At 45.7% G+C, this 21,706-nt stretch overlaps 1 protein-coding gene across 2 annotated transcripts; it reads right to left on the bottom strand.

The window, feature by feature from the left end:
* Positions 1–7,789: 7,789 nt before the first annotated feature.
* On the bottom strand, positions 7,790–20,068 carry LOC144762145 (uncharacterized). 2 transcript variants are annotated; one of them, XM_078647296.1, is made up of 3 exons: positions 19,867–20,068; positions 18,220–18,317; positions 7,790–10,134 (listed from the first exon to the last, which is right to left on the bottom strand). In XM_078647296.1, exons 2-3 carry the CDS (start codon positions 18,290–18,292, stop codon positions 9,689–9,691), a joined length of 519 nt encoding a protein of 172 aa, XP_078503422.1. In that variant the 5' UTR covers positions 18,293–18,317; positions 19,867–20,068; the 3' UTR covers positions 7,790–9,688. The 2 variants fall into 2 exon arrangements, with proteins under 2 accessions (XP_078503422.1, XP_078503421.1); XM_078647295.1 differs by having other exon boundaries at positions 19,879–20,064.
* Positions 20,069–21,706: the final 1,638 nt, after the last annotated feature.

Here is a 21,706-nt window from a genome sequence, read left to right as displayed (position 1 = left end):
AGGTATCACTCACAAATTATACATGGCATAACCACGACATTCTGTATGGAACAAAAATATGATACTAGACTACAAGATTGGAGATACTGAAATTATGAAAACAACGGAATATATGATTGGAAATGTTATGCAGGATATCTGAAGGTATATATAATATATGTATTACAAAACCAATACAGTTTGTGGAAAAAACCGCAAGGCAGCACAAGTCACTGCCGTGTGTTAAACTGCGCTGGAGAGACATTCCATGTGTGAGGTGTGGATCAGTAGAAATGGGAAGGGAAGCCTACGCCTTATAACACACACGGAGGAGTAGGGAATAGTAAACCAAAGGTGGCGCGTGCTTTGTGAACAAATACTGTCCTCACTCACAACATTGTGACATGCTTCATCATCGGGCTTGCTTCAATACACCCCTGCGCAGAACAACGCCTGGGGTGGAGCAAAGGGAGGGGAAGAACATACAGGCATAAAAAAATATACATACAATGGGATCACCAAAAGAAGAGGGCAGGGAAGGTTAAAACTAGCTCGGTGGTGTCTCTTCTCGACAATTTATTCCTGGACCTACAGGCTAGGTCTAAAAACGTGAAGGATGATGGTGATAGGAGAAGTTAAAGAGTTCCTTCACCCTTCCTTACTGCCAAAGTGTCAACATGGTTCTTCCGTATTTTAAGTGCCCACAGTGTTGGATCACACCTGCATTCCTCAGGAACCTTCGGATCCCAAAACATGCTACCCTCGGTTGCTTCCAAGAGGAGGGTGCCCCTAAATAACTCACTCTTGATTATCTGTAGGCGAAAGCACTAAGAGAATGGGATAAAATTACTCTCGCAGGGTTACCTTATGGGTGTTCCTGCTTTGACACTCAAGGTTCCTCTCATTACACTCATTCCACAATGCACAAATGTGCCACCTACTATATGTTGACCCAATCAGTATCAAATATTATCTTAACGTTCATACCAGAACTCACCATTCAATAAAGGGAAGATTCACCTAATAAAATGCAGGAAATCGTACTCCCCGAGTGCCATCAACTACTATGCTAAAACTGGCCAGTATGTGGGAGAGACCCCCTGTAGTCAAACTCTAGGGGAAAATAAGAGACATAGACTAATGAGATTAATCAATAGCATGTATTGTCGATTTTACATGCAGGACTAGGTAGTGAGTATTGACAAAGTAATGAGTCAAATAGAATAATCAAATCAAATGAAGTGAATTGGAGGGGCTCTCTGTGTAATAAAACCGCCTCTAGGTAATTCCTCAATACTGCTGTGGCCGTGGTATATTAATTAAGGCTGTCTTTTAACAACCCAACCTCCGATGTGAAATGCACAGTGAGATACCTGCTAACCATGACTGGTGATAGAGTGCCACCGTATGACAGAGCGTTCTCCTGTACTAGGGGAAAGCCCGCTACTGAGGGGCATGGCTCCTAGTCTTAGTTCCATCCCAAGGAACTCCACCCTACAACTCCTTACTTTGTCAAGGTAGGTGCTCTGCCCTGGAAATGTCCAGCTCTCGCCGTGAAGGCGGCGAGGTTCATCTTCGTTGCTCCTCTCACAGCGGGAGGGTTTCCAGTGACATGATAGAATCCGTTACCTGTGACCGTGTCATGTGCCTGTGACGTATACTGTTGTCATCATGTTGCTAGGAGCCCTGTAGCCTAGCGCGATCTGCTCAATTCATTGTGAACACTTTATCGATACCCGCTACATCTGTACAAAGTGACCGGGTCGATGTTTAGAGTGGAAACAATCATCGAAAAGCCGAACCCTGTGCAGACACTGTAGACATTCTGCATAGGTAAAAGGCTTCAAGAATCGCTCATAGTGCAAGGTATCCTATGTTTATCGGGGCATATTCTGTAATGGGACATAGCTGGAACCCCCAGTGTCTACCATGTCATTTAAGGGCGCCAGATGTCGGTGCATCCAGGGATTAACACTACTAAGGGGTCATGTATGGAGATACCGCATTAATTCTCCTCTGACTATGGTTATTAGGGTGCTAATGGTACATAGTGGAGTGCAATTCTCTTGTTGTTTCTATGCCTTCTCAGGTGAGGCATAATGAGGAAAAATATCTTTATTTCTCTTCATTAATTCCTCTTTCTACATGTGCTATATTATGCAGCACACATAAAAAGAGGAAAATGCATCAGAGGGTTGTTTTTGTGCAGGAAAGTGCCACCTCTTGATCAGTCTCCACCTTAGAAAATAAGCAGCAGTTTGTCAGAAGATTAGACTGATATTTGACCTCTACCTTTGAACAAATGTGACAACATAAAAACAAAAATTAACATCATACTTATTGCTCGTTCACTTTCAGAACTCCAGTATGGTGTTTATATGCCCTCTCAGGACTCATGGGGCTGCTGTAGTTGTGCCCCCTCTGACCTCTGGGGCCCGGTGCATTGCACCAGCTGCATTACTGGTAGCTATATCCCTATCTGCATTAAGTAAGTACAGCATCATCAAATGCACAGTAAAGTGAAATACCAATCGACTCATACTGATTCCAGTGGCGCAGTGAGCACAGGGCCCACATCGGGGCATACCCTTCCCACATAGGGTGACAAAAGCAAAAAAGAAGAAATGATGCACAGAGTGCTGAACAATGCAAACAATCATCCCCAGTCATAAGATCTGGGTTTAATCCATTGTACTTTTTTGCTCACCATGCCACCCAGTTTGGGTCCCAGGATTTTTGTTTCTGGTCCAGGGAGGACCTGGCTTGGCAGTTCGTATTGGACTGCTCCCATGAGGAGCAGGGACAAGACTGACTTGCATATGGCTGGGTCCATGGGTGGTGGCTGTCAGCCCAGAGCATGAGCTGGTGCCCAGTGAGAGCATCCAGGATTCTGGATGAAGGGTCTTTCTGTGGAGTTCATCCTAAATGTGGACTGGTAAGACTGTTGTGTAGCCTCCAAAGCTCTGATGATGTGCTGCATGCGGTCAAGCACTGTCTGCTTCACATGTTTAAATGTAAGTGGGTGAAATCCAGCACTGGAGTCTCCTATCCTGCCCCACATGGGGGATCTTTTGTGGCTCTGGCAGCCATGTCAACACACAGTTAAGAGCTTCACCATCAAGATAGGACCATGAGAGTAAGGTTAGGGTGATTGCAATGTTGCCAGCTGTACGAAGGTGGATCATTATGAGGTGATGCTGATTTGGTTTCACCATGCAATACTCTCATAATATCCCAAAGAGGGACCTTGGATTCACAATAAAAAATCCTCAGCTCATCCCTCGTTGAGTGGGAAAGAGCAAGGCAGGCTTTACCAGAGAAACATGGGCTAAGCATTTCAGAGTACAAACATGGCCAAAATGTAATTGACACAACTAGATGGGAAAAAGTGGTAGTAACAAGCGGTCACTTGTAGGTCGAGTTGCCTGGAACCCCATGAGGGTAAAGGTGATGCAGGTCCCAGGGCCAAACCACAACCTGACCTGAGAATCTGGGGTGCAGAATTGTCTTGGCTGTCCTTGGTGCTGAAGTGGGAGCTGCAGGAGAGCTGCTTTTTCCTCTTAGAGGGTTCTGTTGGGGAACTGGGTGCAAAAACTTGACAACGGAGCTGCTGCTGGCATCGGATCAAGGTTTTGTGGCGCTCCCTGAAGGTGCAATGTCAAGTAAAAGGGTAAATTGTCAGACTGGCAAACAACAAACCTTAGTAACGGTAAGCTCAGCTAAAAGGTATTTTCATGCCCGGAGGTACGGGGATCATGGTAGCTGCCTGAAACTTCGTGGCGGTCAGGACTTCATTTCCCACAATGCACTGGACCATCTACTTGTGTGCGATATGTTGGAGGGCCCGATGGCCAGCAGATCTTTGGTTCTAGTATGCTGTTTTACATGTGGATTTCCAGGGACTAGTGCCACTAGTGTAGGAGAGTTTGGAGTTGCCTTTGGCTCTCAAAGGGCCCCCTCTGTCTGGTCAAGCCAATCTTTGGTCCAGGATCAGTCGCAGTTGTTCAGTTTCAGGAAAGTTGTCACTGGTGTAGAGTTTGTTACTTTGGTTTGTGCAGATCCTCTTGTCACAAACAGGGGTCTCCTCTTTGTGCTTCTTGCAAGTTAGATCAGAACTGAGGTTAAGGTGTGAGAGGTGGCATAAATCCTATATTTAGGGAAGTTAGGGTGCAAGTGACCAATGGGCTATTAGCCCCAGCAGCTAATCCACCCGTGAGGTGACTACATATGGGGTGGGGTGCCACGTTTCCTACTCAGAGTCCTCTATTCTACCAGTTTTAAAAATGGCAGTCATTTTCCTCAGCTGTACAGACAGGTAGCCCACTCTATAGGTGTAGCTATCCTTCTAAGGGTGCACACCTCCTGAATAAATAAATGTCCCACCTGCCCGTGTGCAAATGTACCTGGGACAGGGAATGTAATGTAATGTAATGTATGTATACTTGTAAAGCGCACTGTTACCTCGTTACATGGTGTCCTGGCGCTGTATACCGCTGGGGAACCCGTCTTGGCTTTCCCTGTGAGAGGGCACCCCAAGGTGAAGCCAGGCATCCCCGGCGTTGCTGGGGCCGTTGTGGAGATTAAGCAAGCTATTGCCCAGAGTTGCAGAGTGGGACCCATGGTTAGCGTAGGCACCTAAGCGAGAATTATCGAGTCCGCGGACATTGACCCAAGACCCTGCCGCGTCGGGAATTGAACCCTGGTCCCGGGCCGACCTCTGCTTCAGGGTCTGCCGCTTCTAACCGGTGAGCCACACTTCTCCACTCCAGGGAAGGACTGCTGTTTACCACTTTGGGAGGCAGCGTGGATGTATATCAGAGGCGGTGAAAACTTTGAAGCTCACCGTCTTGACGTGCTACTTCACTAGTCAGGATGGCTTGAGAAGGGACGTCAGGTGCCACCTCCTTCCGCCCAGGCCATTGTTTGTGGTCCCTGGGAGTGGGAGATTCCTGTCTTGGTGACACCAGCTGCTGGCTTGTGACCAGAGCACAGGAAAGGCTGGGGCAACCAGGTGGGCAACCTGTAAGGTAGTCACCTAGGTGCATGCCACATTATCCTCAACACGAGATTCGTGTCAGGGGTGATAAGACACATTTTGTGATACCAAACATAACATTTAGACAGTGCCATAATGACGATTCCTACCTCTGGGTTTTCCGGGTGGCAGCCCATGTTATCCTATGGACCATTTATCACTAATAAAAGCCTTTAATGTTAAAAGGACAGCTTGCATTTACATGTCCACACCTTTTAATATAAAGCACCCTGCCTCCTGGGTGTGGGAGGCCTTCCTCAGGGTGACTGGCATATATTAAAAGGAGTGCATTGACTTTGCCACACAAGGTGAGGACAAAGTGAAGATTGAGCAGTTTACACTGTTCCTGCAGTCTGCTGTGGCAGGCCTACTGTCTGTAGTTTACTTGTGTCACTCAGGGTGGCATAAACAGTGCTTCAGGCCCTGGTGACTCCTTTAACACCCATGCCCTGGGTACAACAGGTACTATATACTAGGGACTTATAAGGGTGTTAAAGTCTTTACCTATTCACACATATCAGTTGGAGGCAGAGAGCACTGGCACTGGGGCCTGGTTAGCAGGCTTTAGTGCATTGTCAGAGACGAAAACCAGCATCCAATAGTCCACATGGTGGCAAAACGTGGGGGAGGGGGCATCCGCAAGGACGCCTGTTTTCATACACTAGGCATAAGGGGGAGGGCCTTCTAGCAGGAAAGGATTGTAACAATACTACAGGAATGCCTAGAGTTGAGGGCTCACAATGTACATAGACTCCTTAATGAGATTTAAGGTCTTAGCTTCTTTGGAACCAAAGGAACACATGACCACGATGTGGAAAAGGAAATGCTTAGGAGAAGAAACGAAACATTCCTAAAAAAGAAGCATGAATAAAAGTTAGATCTTTCTCACCCAGCGCTAAGATCGGGTGGTATTTTGTGTTAGTAATTAACAGGCAGAGATTTTAAGAGCTTGGACAAATGGAGTTAATAGTCAAAGTGAATGCAAACTTGTATGTGTTGGGTACTGGTAATGCAATACCCTTACCAAGTGGCTCCATCAGCTTCCTCGTCATCTGCATCTGCCTGATTTCCACTGACGCCCCCTACATTTCTTCATCGCCTGTATTTGACAGTGTCTATCAGAGGCCTTGGGATACAAATACAAATCGTCCTATCGTTGCTTTTCACCTTTGCTTCTGTAGGTGCAGTGGCTCACAGTTGTTCTACACATTTTGCTGCCAACGAAACATACTGGAGAATTGTTTTCAGTATCATCAAGAGAACAGTTAGCAAAACACCTGGAAAATGGAAGAGCGTCCATCATTGTTTTCAAAATATTTCTCTGTCCATTTTCTTTGGTCATGTTCAAGTCCCAGTGCAATTCAAATGTGAATGTTTTTGGTAAAAGGAACAAAAACAAGCCTCGGCAAATTTGTATAAACAGTAAAAACTGACGTTTTCCTGAAATTAATTATATGGGGAAGTACTTTCCCTACTGGGGACCCCCTTCTCTAGCAGCCCCATAAAACATGGGGGTGTTTTCATCTCTTTCTCATCTTAGACTCATCTTAGACGCAGTCCTGCTTTCAGAATGCTTGCCAGTTGGGGTAAAACGTTTTCAGACTACCCAGAGAAGTACTTTGTGGGTGTTCACAGGAGTTTGCAAGTTTTCACATTGTGTGTAAAACACCCTTGCCTTTCCTTTGGTATCCCTAACACAGACTGTTGCATGCAGAAAGTTCAGCTTCGAAGGTGGTTTTCACCAGAAGAGCAGAACTTCCAGTAAAAAACCCCGCAGAATTCAATTCTGTAAATCATTATTTATGAACATAGATTCAAAGTTTTGTGACCGCAAAACGTTTTATGAGTCAAGCCATGAACATGGATTAGAAGATTAGAATGTGGAGTGATCCATGAAAGACAATGGAGTGCCTTGGACTTCTACTGGCTGGTGGATTCCCGGAGATAAACATTCCAATGTTTTTTTTCATTTCCCACCTGTTTCTGTGAACAAAGGCCTCCCCGAGCCAAAGGGGATTTAAACCCATTCAATGAGTCAGAACCAAAGCTCTCACTGCCCTGTTTCGACAACAAACTGGGGTGGCGTAGCGGGCAAAAGAACGATGCATTTATCCCAGATCTTTTGACTGGGGGAGAATGTTTGCATTGTCAGCATTCCGTCCATCTTTTGTTTGTTGTAACACGTTTTGCCCTAAGTGGGATGGGAATGCCCAGACGTGGGTCCCTTGCTCACTGTGCCACTGGATTCAAGATAGCCTGGCTGAAGAAGGTTGACATACTCTGAAACCAGTCCCAGGATGCTTGCTTCTGGTCCAGGGAGGACCTGGCCTAGCAGTTTGTTTCGGACTGTTCCCATGGGGCACAGGGTCAAGACTGATTTGCATATGGCTGGGTCCAAACTGGGGTAGCGTAGCGGGCAAAAGAATGATGGATTTATCCCAGAAATTTTGACTGGGGGAGAATGTTTGCATTGTCAGCATTCCGTCCATCTGGTCCATCTTTTGTTTGTTGTAACACGGTTTCAACAACCAGCATCTGCTTGTCCTTTCTCTCTTTCATGACCTGACCCTTCAGAAACAAGACTGGCATCTCTCTATTTAGGACAGGAGTCAGAAAATAGATCTTTGGGTTAAAGGACCCAATATATCAGGCCTCTCTCCACTCTCCAGGGCTGCACTATATAAAGTTTTGATCCATATGAAAATGGGCAGAGATCTACAGTCATTAGCATAAAGAGTGGATGTAAAAATAACTTAAAGTCCTAGACTTATTACATTTAGTTGACAAGTTGTTTTTATTTAACATTTCATAACTATTTAAACATCTCTTTGCTGACGAAAAGCATATGAAATTCAATAACAGATACATTGATGGGATGAATAAGATCAGGGCTCGCTTATCCATACAAAGCCTACCAAATCTAGCTATATAATTAATTTTAACGTGGAACACACCGGATATTTTGATGGGAAACATACAGTCTGCTGGCAGGTGTCAATATCGCAGCGGGAGCAGCACGACTCATCGTGCCCGGTACTGAGCATGGCAAGTGTGGTGTGAAAAATCCTCTGATCGCGTAATGAATTACAGGAGACATATACGTTGTTGATTACTCGTTAAGTACTGTACACGACACTGAGTCTAACTTCGCAGGTGCATCCAGGTATATTACTATTGATGTCATGAGTGCTACCTCTGGCTCATGACATACCAAGAGGGGTGCACATGCACCTAGACAATGTGTGCAATTGTGGGGACAGCAGGAATGGAGAACAATTAATTGAAGGAGTCAAAATGGTTATGTCTGGGTCTTTTTACAAATAAATCAGTTATTCTTAGAGTTAAACTAAAAGGGGGCTTATTTATGAGCCCTTGCGTCAATTCTTGCGCCGCTGGTGCGTCAGGTTTTGTACACACCAGCGACGTAAGAAATGAGCCTTGTTGCACCGAATTTACAAAGCGATGCATCTACCGAGATGCGTCAGTTTGTAAACCCCTGCGCCACTTTATACCTGCGCCAGGTATAATGTAAGCAGGGTGGGCGTTCCAACGCAAGAGAGGGTCGTAGAAGTGACGCAGTGAAGTCTATGAGATTTCACCGCGCCACTTCTAGGACGCAAATGCATCAATATCTTACACCTGCCTCCTGGCAGGCGTAAGACTGACGCAGGCACATTTCACATCGGACTTGCCCATATGAAATGACCTATTGCTGGAGTTGCGTCACTTTTGTGACACACTTTAGCAATGCGTCATTTTTGCGTCTACAGATACATCATAAATACTGACATCTGTAACTCTTTGTGACATGATGCCTCATATGGTAAGTATGACGCATCATTGGTGTCGCAAGGAGGGCGCAATGAAAAGTGACGTATCACTGTTTTCACGCAGTGATGTGTCACTTTTAATAAATGAGGCCCAAAGGGGCTCAATTACTAGCCCCTTGTGCCAACATTGCGTCACTTTCTTTTGGGTTACATCTGTTTTGCCTGCGTCGGAATTGGCTGTGCCGCATTAGTTTTCAATTTATACAAGTGGCCGATATGCGCACTTTTATGCGTCACATTCAGGACCAATATGTTAGAGTGGAAGGTAAATGTGTCCCCTTTGATGCTCCCACACATTGATGTCCGGAGCGTAGGCTACTTGCGTCAAACTGAAGTGACGCTGCCTCACTTATTTGACGCACTGCTGTTGTTGCATCGGCTTCCTTGCGCCATGGGCAGCCTTATCATAAATACGGTGCATCCGTGGCATTCTAAGCTATTTTGCCGCAGACACAAGTAAAGTGACGCCTGGCTGCAGTTTCTTGTGAATGAGTCCCAGAAAGTGGTGGCATTTTTAAGTCAAAACGTTGAGATCAAACAAAAACAGCTTTTCCACACATTGCTGGTATTGGGATTCCCAAATTGAGATCTTTTCAGACATAGAAGAGTTGACTCTGAGAAATGGCCGATTTAGATCAGGTTTAGGTTGGATTGCAGGTGGGCATTTCGCAGATCATATGATTAATGTGCACGTGAAGCATTTATTTAGAATGGTGTATACTTCCTTGGAAAGGACACTTCCTGAAGGTTCATGAATCGATCACAGAATCACTGGTCGAACAGCGTAAGACAGCGCTTGTGGGGACGATTCATGTAGGAGGCACTGTCCCTGCGCACCTGTGTTTTACCAGTATTGACAGTACCGGTTCCCCATTAAACAAGACTCCAGAGTTGTATCAGGTTTATCACAGAATATGGAATACTGATTTTTGCACAGCACTATCTTCCCGTAACATGTGAACCACCATCCTGGTCTACACTCACAGGCAGTACGGGGTATGGCGGGAACAGTTATTTTACAGCCAGAAAACCATGTATAGGCATACTCGCACTGACATCTGTCAGAATATCCTTCACAGTCACCACCCCCCTGGAGGCAGGTGCCCAGAGATGTATCTGGGTAGGTACAGAAGAACGCATAAGGCTGGACACAGTCTCTGATTTTCCCTACACAGGTCTTCTTGTTGAGTATGCAGGTGCAGGCCTTGTTGGGGGGTGGCGCTGCCGATATCACACAGCCTCCATTTTGATAAACGCAGTTGCACGAATCAACGGCACGACGGTGGAGACCTGCAAAGCAGACACGGGTAGAATTGAGTTAAAGAACAGCAAGGAATGTACTTTGCATCCTACAGTATCTCAGAGTTATAATGTTCTGAGTGTGTCATGCACAGTCCATCAAGCACGCAGGCGGCACAGACGGATTGGTAAGATTAGAAAAAATGAATAAAATCCCCATTTGAAATAGCAAGTGCAGGATAATTTTAGAATATATTGAGCACCTCTCCCTTAATTTAATAAAGTATAGAAGAAAAGGGTCACACCAAGACACATGAGACACGCAACTCATCATCAGTCATCTAACAACTTCATTTTGGTTCAGACACCCATAAAAGTACACAGTAGCAAAGCATCACTGATAACACACAGGCAATGTGCATGTTCAATAAAAAAGATACAGGGTTCACTACAGTACAAGTGGGATGCAATAGAGCACAAGGAGGCAGCTTCATACTGAGACAATGTCCAGGAGCACAAATACACAATTAACTACGCCTTCGGGAAGCAGCTCAAGACCTGGCTGTTCGAGCAGTAGCGGACCCCCCCCCCCTAGCGCCTTGAGACCCCCCGGGTGAGTAGTGCGCTATATAAATGCTTTGATTGATTGATTTACTACAAGCACCCATTTGAAATAGGTCTAGAACATGGCTCATCTCTTTATGATAGAGCACATCAGAGTGTCTCCTTGCTATTATAAATTCCAGAAGGGCAAAAAAACAAAAAAAACATACGGATCAGCTCTAAAAGCGCCCACCATGCCAATAGTGATGTCCAGCAGTACATACTATTTCAGAGGTATTCAGGCACTTTTCTGATGTAGGTAAACAAAAAATATATAGGGCCTTATTTATGAGCCCCTTGCGCCTCCGGAACGTCACTTTTTGTGATGCTCCGATGGCACAGAAGCCTGCGTGGTATTTATCAAGCAGCACTAGGCCACTTTTCGGGCTTAATGCTGTCTGAAAAATACCAGTCCCTTTTTATCGACTCCAGCACCATGACGTACCAGGAAGGCACGTTTTGTTTAGGAGCTTGATGCATAATAAAAAACAAGAATTGAGCACAGAAAATAGATGCTTTAATAGTTAAGTGCAGGCAACTGTTGCGGCAGGATTAATTAAACAAGTAGGAAGTGTTGAGCACAGCAAATAAATGTGTAAAAACAGAGCACTGGGAGCAGAGGAGGGAGAGTGTTGAATAGGAAACTGTACCAGAAAGGTCTGAGCAAAGGAATCAGACATTTGGAGAGATAAACTTTTGAAAGGTCAAAAAGAGCACAGAAAGAGCAGTACGTGTGTTGCAGGATTCAGTGAACATACACATAGGAACATCTCAGCGGAGGGAATGGGCACACATTCGGTACTGGAAACGTAATGGAGAGAGGAGAAAAAGAAACCAGCACAGGAATAACTGATGACCGGAAACGGGAGCTGGAGGGCATGAGTGCAGCTACGGGCACCGGAAGGGCCAAATAGAGAAAACTAGCACAGCCTTACTTACATACGCGCACAAGAAGGATGAACAGAGGAACTAGGCAGGGCAGGACTGGGAACTGAAAGCAGCCCAGGCAAATTTTGCCAGACCAGCCCCTGTCCGGAGCGCAGCGAGCGATCCCGACGGCTAATAGGTGGGGTTGGAAAACGACAGAACAAAATGGTGAATTTTACAGCACATTTTTCATTACATATTCAATTGCATCAACCTAGTGGTAGGGTGTTAGCTGGTGGTGGTAAGGGTGGTGGTTAGGGGGTGGTAGTGGGTAGTAGGGGGTAATGGTGGTGGCAGGATGGTGTTGGTAGAACGGTGGTGTGATGGTGGTAGGGTGGTGTTGGTAGGACGGTGGTGTGATGGTGGTAGGGTGGTGGTTAGGGTGTTGGTAGGGTGGTGGTGATGGTTACGGTGGTGATGGTCTTTAAGCTGACTGTGGGTAGGGTGGTGGGTTGGCCACTGGTATAGTGGTGATAGGGTACTAGTTAGTGTGGTCATAGTTAGGGTGGTGTTGGTGGTCAAGGTGATGGGTGGGGTGGTGGTAACATTCTGGTAGGGTAGTGGTAGTAGGGTGTTGATGGTGTTGGTATGGTGATGGTGGTGGTTGCATGGTTTGGTGGTGAGGGTGGTGGTAGGGTGATGCTGGTTAGAGTGGTGCTAGAGGTGTTAGTAGGGTGGTGGGGTGGTAGATGGTAGATTGGAGGTGGTGGGTAGGGTGGCAGTAGCTAGAATGGTGGGGGTGGTGAGATGGTTAGGGTGGTGGTGGTGGTAGGGTGTTGGGGTGGTGAGGGTGGTGGTTATGGTGATTAGGGTGGTGGGGGTTAGGGTAGAGTGGTGGTGGGGCTGGTGGTAAGGGTGGTGGTGGTGGTTAGGGTGGTGGAAGTGGTGGTGGTTAGGGTGTTGTGGTGGTTAGTGTGGCTAGGGTCTTGGTGGCTGTTAGGGTGGTGTTCAAGGTGGTGGTGGTAGGCGAAATTAAACCTACTCAAATGTTTTCTGACGGTGCCCAGCAGCATAACTGGTGATCTTTGGTAATATGGTTGGTTTCTAATGCACTGTTTTCTTAGTAAATAACAAGCTGTTGTTGGATATCAAAAAAGTGTAAGTGTACGTTTTAATAAGCTTTAACAGAACAATCTCTCCCGGCCCCTTTTACAAATTCCTCTTAAAATGCTTTGCGTAGATGAAATCAATGGCATGCACACCTCTCTGGAAAGACCCAGGTTCAGATTCCTGTCCTTCTCTACATAATAAAAAAAAACACTCTTAAAGAGGCACCTTGGGGATCATAGTTTTCTTGTTAGGTTTACCTCAGAGCATCCCTCTCTTCATGGACATAGTAGAGAGATTACGAAATAAAGACTCTGGTGCAGGGACCATTTTTGAACATGGCGCTTTGGCCAAGTACTGAAACTATACTAGTTGTAAAATGACATTTTTGCTCTCCAGCAAATGCTGTTGCTCAGTAGAAAGTAATCGTCTCTCTGAAAAAAGCCTGAAGCACCACGGAATGCACTCTAGTCGAGTGCTTAGATAAAAAGAAAAAAAGTAGTTCCCAACTACGTGAGCAGTGGGAAGACACAAGAATGTGGGCCATGCTCCTGGAGAGGGACAATCGCATGAGGCGAAGGAAAGCCCACATACACAAACGAATAACAAGAAAGCAAATAAGAGTCACAATGAAGTCAACCAGTGGTAAACAATGGATGGCAGGGCTTACCACTTAAACAAAACGTTGCGCAAGCGACAGCATGCGCTGTCTCAGGTGAGACGTTAAAAAGTCAAATGTATCCTTGTGATTAATATTGTGTCTGGATACTCATCTTGTACATAGGCATGGCAACTACGGTTTGGCTGAAATCTAGAGGGTCCATGACAAGGTTTATTTTCTTAGCACTACCATATTGATTCGATTGGGTAGAGTATCTTTAATTTCCCGCACTGTATAAACCAAACTTCAGGGCAGAATCAGTAAGGAAGAAAAAGCCAATCCTTCGCGTCTAATGGCAGTTCTCAAACTCTTCTGCAATAGAGTTGATTGAGTTGAACGTAGGTTAGTGCCAATATCTGACCCCCTCGATGCTAAATAAAGATTAGATGACCAACCTCTGCAACTCTAGCTCTTTTCTGCCTTTAATTGTTAATTCTCTTTGTCGTATTAACTCGAGTAGTAAATAGCATTTGAAGAGCATGCTCCTCATGTCCAGGAAGCGCGCGCTCCGTAATCGAGAGAAGAATCCACAAATAGTCTTATTAACTCACTTCTAGGCATCCTATCTTCCAATCGCAGGAAGTCATTCTACTGCTGAGTTTTCCTTCTGATTGCCCTGCTCACCTGCGGTGACGGCGGTGCTCATTAATTATTTTATTCATTTGGCTGCAGTGCAGCTGAGCCTGGGGCGTCAGCCCGGGGCAGGAGGAACCAAAGGGCTGCCTGCAAGGGGGGGGGGTAGGAGTAGGACAAGTAGCATAGGCGCCGGGAGTCCGGGCCGGCCAGCAGGCCCAGGCACGGCACGACACGACACAACTCAACTAGTCAAGCCAGGCAGGCAGCGCAGGCGCAGCCTAACCGACAGCAGCCGGCACCGCCGGGTCGTCTGCGCTGGGCCCTGTTCACCAACAGCAGGCCTGCTCAGTTGCTCACAAATAGGGACGCCCAGGGTGCTACGCAGGAACGCAGAAAATGCAAACAACATCAGTGACTCACCTGCGGGCAGCAGACAGTCGGCAGCAGGGAGGGACAGGCATGCTGGGCAGGGGCTAGAATGAAATAAATTAATTTATGGGGTGCCTGTGCCTCAGTCTCAGTTGTTCTGGAAAGCTAGTCCTCTCGACCTGGCCTCACATCACGTCACGGTCCGGGTCACGCGCACTTTTTATTGCGCGAACCCCAATGCGCATGTCACAACCACCAGCCGCCCCACCCTAAGGTGGGTGAACTGAGACAGCGCAGTCACGGCGGATGAGACAGCTGCGCGCGACCCACCCCTATTAGATGGTGCACACTGCACAGACAGTGCTCCGATGCATTATGATGTTATGAATGATTGCATTTGCAACAGAAAGAATCCAGAGAGAGATTGTGCTTTTTTTTTACCCCCGCACGGAGCGCAGTAGTGTGTGAGTGACTAGTACTAGTCTGCTGTACTGAATGAACATTTCTGTCTCGGATTTATTTTCTGACTAGTAACGCCGCGTCAGACCAAAAACCGGCCCCCTGCCGAAAAACCGGCCCCCACCCCTGCCAGCCGACCGGGGAATTGCCCGGTGCCCGACATTGCCAGTCCGGGCCTGGAACTAGGTGAAAGACAGATTGAGTACTGTATACCTTGCAGAAAGAGCAAAGAAAAGGAAACGAGCACAACAAGAGCTCAGAAACAACAAGCTCTGGGCATTGCAGGGGGCGGGGCAGCCGAACCCTTTGAAGTAGCTCACGGCCTGGTGGCCGTGAAAAAAAAAGCAATTAGGGGGGAGGAGAAGGGAGGCCTGTGGGAGGGAGGCTGATGGCATTGAGGTGGGGAAATGCGCGTGCTTGTGATCGTGAACTGTTGGAAATCCGCAGAAATTCGCCTGATCCACCTGATGGTTTGAGCTCTTGGTTGCACTGCGGGATATTAATAGGCGAGCCCTAAAAACAGTTTAGGTGTACTTTGAGAAGTAAGGCAGACATTTTAGAAAGGTAGCCAAGTTGGGAAAACATGGCAATCTCCTCTCATGAAAGAGTCATGTCACACTTTTAGGCAGGGGCTACTGTCATCGACAGACATGTAGAGAATACCAAAACTTACAGTAGGCCCACTGCTGGTCATTGTTTAGCTTTCTTGTTTGTCAATCTAATATATTTGCTTCTTATGCAACAATTTTCCTTCCTCCTCTTGTTATTCTCCCTCCCGTGGATCTTTGCTTTTTTACATTCATTTTTATTTTGGATATTTGTAACCTTCCACAGCTTGACATCAAGGAACTACTTTTTTCCTCTGAGCACCCCATGGGAGTGCATGTGTGTTCATGCTCTATCCCACACATCCCTTCCACCCATGCTCTCCTTTGTAACTCCAGCTCTCCTTTCCCAAAGCACAGCAACAGCGACAGCGACTCCCCAGTGTTTGACTAAAAGCTTTATGAAGCTGGTTTAGTTGTATCCCCTGTGTTCGCAACTAGTTGCATTTATTACACTGGGGAAGTGCAGGATGCTGCACTCCATCTCTGCTAGAGATGTTGCTTCTTCCACAGCCTCATAAATCATCTCACTGGGCTGCTGCAGAGCACCAATTGGCCTGAGACTTTATTCCATTTTGGAGCCATGTGGAAAGTAAATTAGGCTTAGGAAACTTTTTTTCTTTGAAGATGCACACTTCCTAATCCACTGGCTCAGACAGCTCTTATGTTCTTTTATGTACCTTCAACCTGTTGTGGCCCTCTTGGGTCTCTGAGCTTCATGATCAGTAACTCCATGACATGTGTTGGTCTTCAGATGTGGCTCTGGGCAGGGTTCCCTTTCATACTGCAGGTTGTCGTCCTGCTTAACACCAGTCAAAGGCAGGTGTTGAATCCCTGTTACTAACGTGCCTTATTGCGTGTTTTTGGCTCGCATCACCGATCTGGCTGGTCGTTGAGAATATCGTGAAGTGGTGTTTGTTCGTTTTTGCACTGGAACGCCTACTCTGCATATCATTAGCGTTAGTTGCCGCTGTCATCCATGGCGGTGTTTTATGCAGCAGCTATAGCTGAGAAACTGGCGATATAGGCAGTTTGCACCAGCTTGGGAAAGGTGCGTATAGTCTATCGCCACTTTTGCCGCTGAAGTGCTAATAACTCAGCAACGAGTCCTTGAGAATATGCACCTAGGTTTCCTGTTTAGCAATTACTGTCCACAATTATGTATGACTCCATACCAACTAGAGTTCCCTCGTGTGGTCTTTGTACCTGGGTTTCAATGCAACCTTCAGTGGTTTACGGAGCATCAAGAGGAGGCACGTGAAATGGAAGCCCACTGTCCCAATAACTATTATCTGCCCATCTCCAGGTATCAGTTTGAGCCTATCCTTAAGGGTATCTTGACTCTAAGTCTCTCCTACCTACAAACCAAATACTATGAAACAACATCGCGCAGTCGATAGAATCTCAACACTGGACGAAAAGGATGGCCACATTAAGTAAGCGCCACAGTGCTATACTGTTGTTAGAGGTGATGAGAGATGCTGGTCCAGAAATGAAGAAATGCATGGGTTACGCTGCAGCCGGGTCCAACTGGGACTACTGATTTGGTTTCATGGGCTGACACACAGCAAGAGCGTAACATCTCTGGATGTTGCAGAACTTTCCTGTAGTACACACACTGTCATAGAAATATATTGTGGTGTAGCACAAGGATGCATGCTGTAAAAACTAAAGTTGTCGTCTGTTCGGTGAGAATTGTTTGTGCTGTACAGCTTTGACACTTTGGTTGCAAAGTAGCTTTTACTTTGCTCATTATAAAGGAAGGGCCACACACCCCAAAATGCAGAGGATACCTCAGGACAGGAGAGGGACCCAAACATATCTTGAGACATCTTAATAATTGTGCACATTCACATCCACGTGAGATGTGCCTTCACTTAGGATGGATGGATGGCTAGATAAACCTTGCTTTATTGTTTCAGTACTGATGTTCCATAAGCCCAAGGGCACAAGTGACAATATGCTTCCCTTTTAACAGGATAGCATGCCCACAATGTCAACCAGCATCATGGATGTGTGCTGAACATGATTATGAAATATCCAAAGTGCTTGTGCTAATCAGTACTCAGCACAGGGAGAGCTAAGCTTTCATCAAACAAGGCTGGATGAGTGTGCAGCCTTTACCGTGCACAGAATCAACACGAATATCGTATCAATATTGTGCAGTATGGGCAGATGCACGTTTAGTAGATGGTGTGCACCTCTGCCCATCTGTGAACTGCACCCCTGCTGGCCGGCTTCTTCTTTTCCTCAAATGCCTCTTCTCGCCCTACTTGTTGCTGACAGTACTTCCATGATGTTCTCTCCCATTTTAGATTAAACTAGACTCTTTCTTTCTGCCACAAGCATTTCACTGGTAACATGTTTTGAGCTCATTGTTTTGCTTACTTCATGATTTAGCCATGTTTACTAAAATGTCTGCTAGAGTGCCTTTGGAGATGTGCACCTCAATTCAGGAAGGACCTCAAAACCCGGCTCTTCGACTCAACAGCCGATACACCACCCTCACTCAGCACCTTCAGGCCCTTACTGGTGAATAGTAGTGCTTTACAAGAAACCTGATTGATAAACAAGAACCTTTTGAGCCTATTGCGATTTGTGAAAATTAGCTACAGAAATCTGAAGATACCAAAGTGCCACTGAGCAGCCAATTCTATATATTCAAGGTTAATTTTAGCAAATCATTCCGTGGTTTCTGATTGCAGATGTGCAGTTGTTCCATGGCGCTCCAGCCGTCTCAAGGTTTGATCCAGTTGACATCTTATTTAAGTAAGCTGTGCGGCCCTGATGAAGCCCTGAGATTCTGCACACACGCTCTAGGTAACGTTTCGCAGGGCTAACCTTGGTGAACGAGGAACACGCAATACCATTGATCAGCTAATAACCTACCGATCTTCCTGTGAGATGAGTGTGCATTCACAGAGCACAGAATCAACACGAACATTGCAGCAAAGACTCCCATACCGCCAAGGGAAAGCACTGAATTCCTGAGGGGAAAAAATACAATGATTTAGTCAATTTCTTCCAAAAGACATTGGAAAGTGACTTTTTCCCCAAAACCCTTTTACCACTTGTAAATGTAAATGTAAATGTAGTTGAGCTTATATAGCGCACAGCTACCCGCAGTGGGTGTCCCGGCGCTTGCTTAGGGAACCCTTCCTGGTATTCCCCTGTGAGATAGCAGGGTATCCACAAGGTGAAAGTCAGGCATCCCGCCGCGAGGGGCCGTTGTGGAGATTAAGCAAGCTATTGCCCAGAGTCGCAGAGTGTGAACCCGTGAGTCGAGGAGGCACCGGGGCGAGAATTATCGAGTCCGTGGAATTTTTAGCCCAAGACCCGGCCGAGGCGGGGAATTGAACCCTGGTCCAGGACCGATCTCAGCTTCCGGGTCTGCTGCCTCTAACCCCTGAGCCACACTTCTCCACTTAAAAGATGTATATTGGATCTCAGAGTTTGACAGCGCACAACAATTTTCTGCTTTTCTAGCTGACTCTTACTGTATAAATGCCTAAATGTACCTCATTCACAATTAAAGATTTGGCTGGCAAATAATTTATAGCGAAGAACGCGCAAAGGTCCGCATCCCCAATCACTCAGAATGGCCCAAACGCCTTTGGACATCCTTGGGATGGGACGCATCTCCTTGAACCAAGCAGGGAAGGGCCCATCCTACGGGGAAATCTGGCAACTCTTTTTGGCACTTCTCGCCCAAGACTTCCGAGAGCTGCCCTGCCCGAGCTCTCTTCGCCTCCTCCACTTGAGCCAACCTACGGACAACCCTTGAAATCACTATTACTGATCACCCTGAGGTAACAATTTTTTTGACGCACTAGAGACAGGAACCTCTTTCTTATTTTGTCTTTCCTACTTTTCTTTTTCTGACTGTGCTTTGGGGACAGAGGTGGGGGGGTGGGGATGTTTTTTTTTTTTGGGGGGACTCTTTCTTCTTGATTGGAAATCCAGACATAAGCATCACGGGCCCTGCGTGGCTCGATCGGGCAATCTGGCCTCTGCGAGGCGCATGTACAGTTATCATCTGGTGGTTTTCTAATAAAAAAGATTTGAACATAAAGTGAGATAATAAACATAAGATGACATAAAGATGGGCTTTGGTTCTTGATAGCTCACATTGACGCGTGATAGCTTTCGTATGTTTTCTGTTGCACAATGTTAGGCCAGAATATGATGACGGCTCATAGTCAGGCTCATGTCACGTGCACAATCACTCGGAGAAGTGGAGGCCAACTCAGTATCCTTCACCCCGGTCGCGCCAGACAAAAGGTGCCACCACTCTTAGTCCTGCTCATACACTCTATAAATCACTCGGATATTTCCCAGTGATAAGCATAAATCAGCCTCGAGCCCTAGGCTCGTCTCAGTTGCCCAGAAATATAAGAGTATCTTAGCACACTCTCTTTGGAGGCCTACATGATGTAATTATGGCGGAATACATCAACGGTCAAGCGCACTGTTTCACTATAATAAATAAAACATTAATTTGCTAGCCTCCGGCTCAAATGGGCGCTCAGTGCTTACTTGGATTCTCACCTGTCGGAAAGAGAAATTCAGCTGGAGCTGGCGAGGATCACAGGAGCTGTCAGGAAGGAGAAGGCGCCTCAGCACAATGTTTCAAGATTTCGCCAGATAACGCTGCAGGAAAGACCTGAGCTCCTAGACCGGCAAGAGAGTTTGAATAGAGATTGGTTTCCACGGGGTCAGGCCACTCTTTATAGAACGCTGCCACGCCCAAGATCACCGCCTCCAGGGCAGCTGGGACTTTAACCTTCAACGAATTGCGCAGGAAATAAAGAACAGAGGGCATTCTAAACAAAATAAACACAATACTGGCAACACACGTTGCCTCATTCAATGCCTTTGGCTACCATATGCTGTTTACCACGGAGTACCTCAAGTATGATGGCAGCATGAGGTAAACAAGAAATGTTCCCTCTAGACCTAAATACTTTTACAAATTACAATTTTTCACTTTGAACAAGAGTCTGTAAAACAAGATGACAACAAATACTATTTCACATTTATGTTTTTTATTATTTTTTATAGAAAAAAGTTATTTCTCATTATTTTCAGTATTTATTTAAATTCATGATCATCAATTTACAAAACAAACATGTAGTTCATCATTAACACTTTAAAATCTAAATGTCATACAGAGAAAAAAAGAGAAAACAATACAATCTCACGTTTTCCTCATACATACTCTTCCACACACTCCACATTCACTCTCTATTCTGTGTCTGAGGGGTCACAAGTCGTTATGTGATCACTTTATGTTAGGTCGACGTGTTTCGGTGGGATGGGACCACCTTCCTCAGGACCTTTAGCAGAACAAAACCATACTTCCCAAGATATTAGTATTAGTAGAGCTTACTGAAGGATTACTAAAGAAAAAACAGAGAGATTCAAAGGCTGGGTCGCAAGAAAATAGATAATGGGGAGAAGCTTAATATATGTGATTATGGCACCTCATCGACCCTCAGTCCTTTCAAAAACCTAACAATATGATTTAAAATATACCCTAGAAGTCTATTTTTAGATTGAACTTCATTAGTGATACATTGTATTCTTACCCTGATGCCAGGTATAAGACACATAAGAGCTCCAGTTGTAACTTCTTGTCATCTGCTTCTATGTGGCAGGGCGTACCTTCGATAATATGTACAAAATACATCTCTGATGTTTATTTCCAAACCTCTAGGAGTCATTGCTAAATGTACCTGCCATTAGGTGGTTTACAGCTTACCTAGGTAGCTATTGTCTGATGCCAATTATTACAATTCTGTAGGAGTTGTTGTAGAAAATACCTTCACAGTTTTAAGATGGTGTCCATTAATTTCTAGAAGAACGATATGGGTAATATTTAGTTTAAAAAAAAACTCACATTACTACCTGATCGTTAACATATAGCGTGAAACGGTTGGGACTAACCTTCAGAGTAATGGCAACAATATGGCAGCACTCCTTTAATGTGACTCGACTGAAGTCTCATTTATCTCATTTAATACGAGACATCTCACTCGTTTTAAATCTTGCAGCTGAAAGGAAATAATCCAAGGCCAGAATCAGTAAAATTCATCTCATGTGTGTTACAGCTAAATCGTGCTCTAAATACTAAAGCCCTTCGGTTTCCATTTACTCTGATAAATCGGAATTTACTGTTAAAAGCGAGTAAGATGGGCTAACCTCTTAAGGATCACGAGCCATATGTACGTTGGTACCCTATTTTTATCAAAAAATATATAAAGTAGTTTCTACATGACCCCTTGTAATAAGGGACTCCTACAGCATTCCGATTGACATAAGAGACCCCCACGGGACCCAAGCTTAAATTCCTCGATGGGTGCAAGCCGCCTTTCAT

Source organism: Lissotriton helveticus, chromosome 6, assembly GCF_964261635.1.
Source record: "Lissotriton helveticus chromosome 6, aLisHel1.1, whole genome shotgun sequence".
Lineage (NCBI taxonomy): Eukaryota > Metazoa > Chordata > Amphibia > Caudata > Salamandridae > Lissotriton > Lissotriton helveticus.
This window is presented reverse-complemented; position numbering and strand designations above follow the sequence as displayed.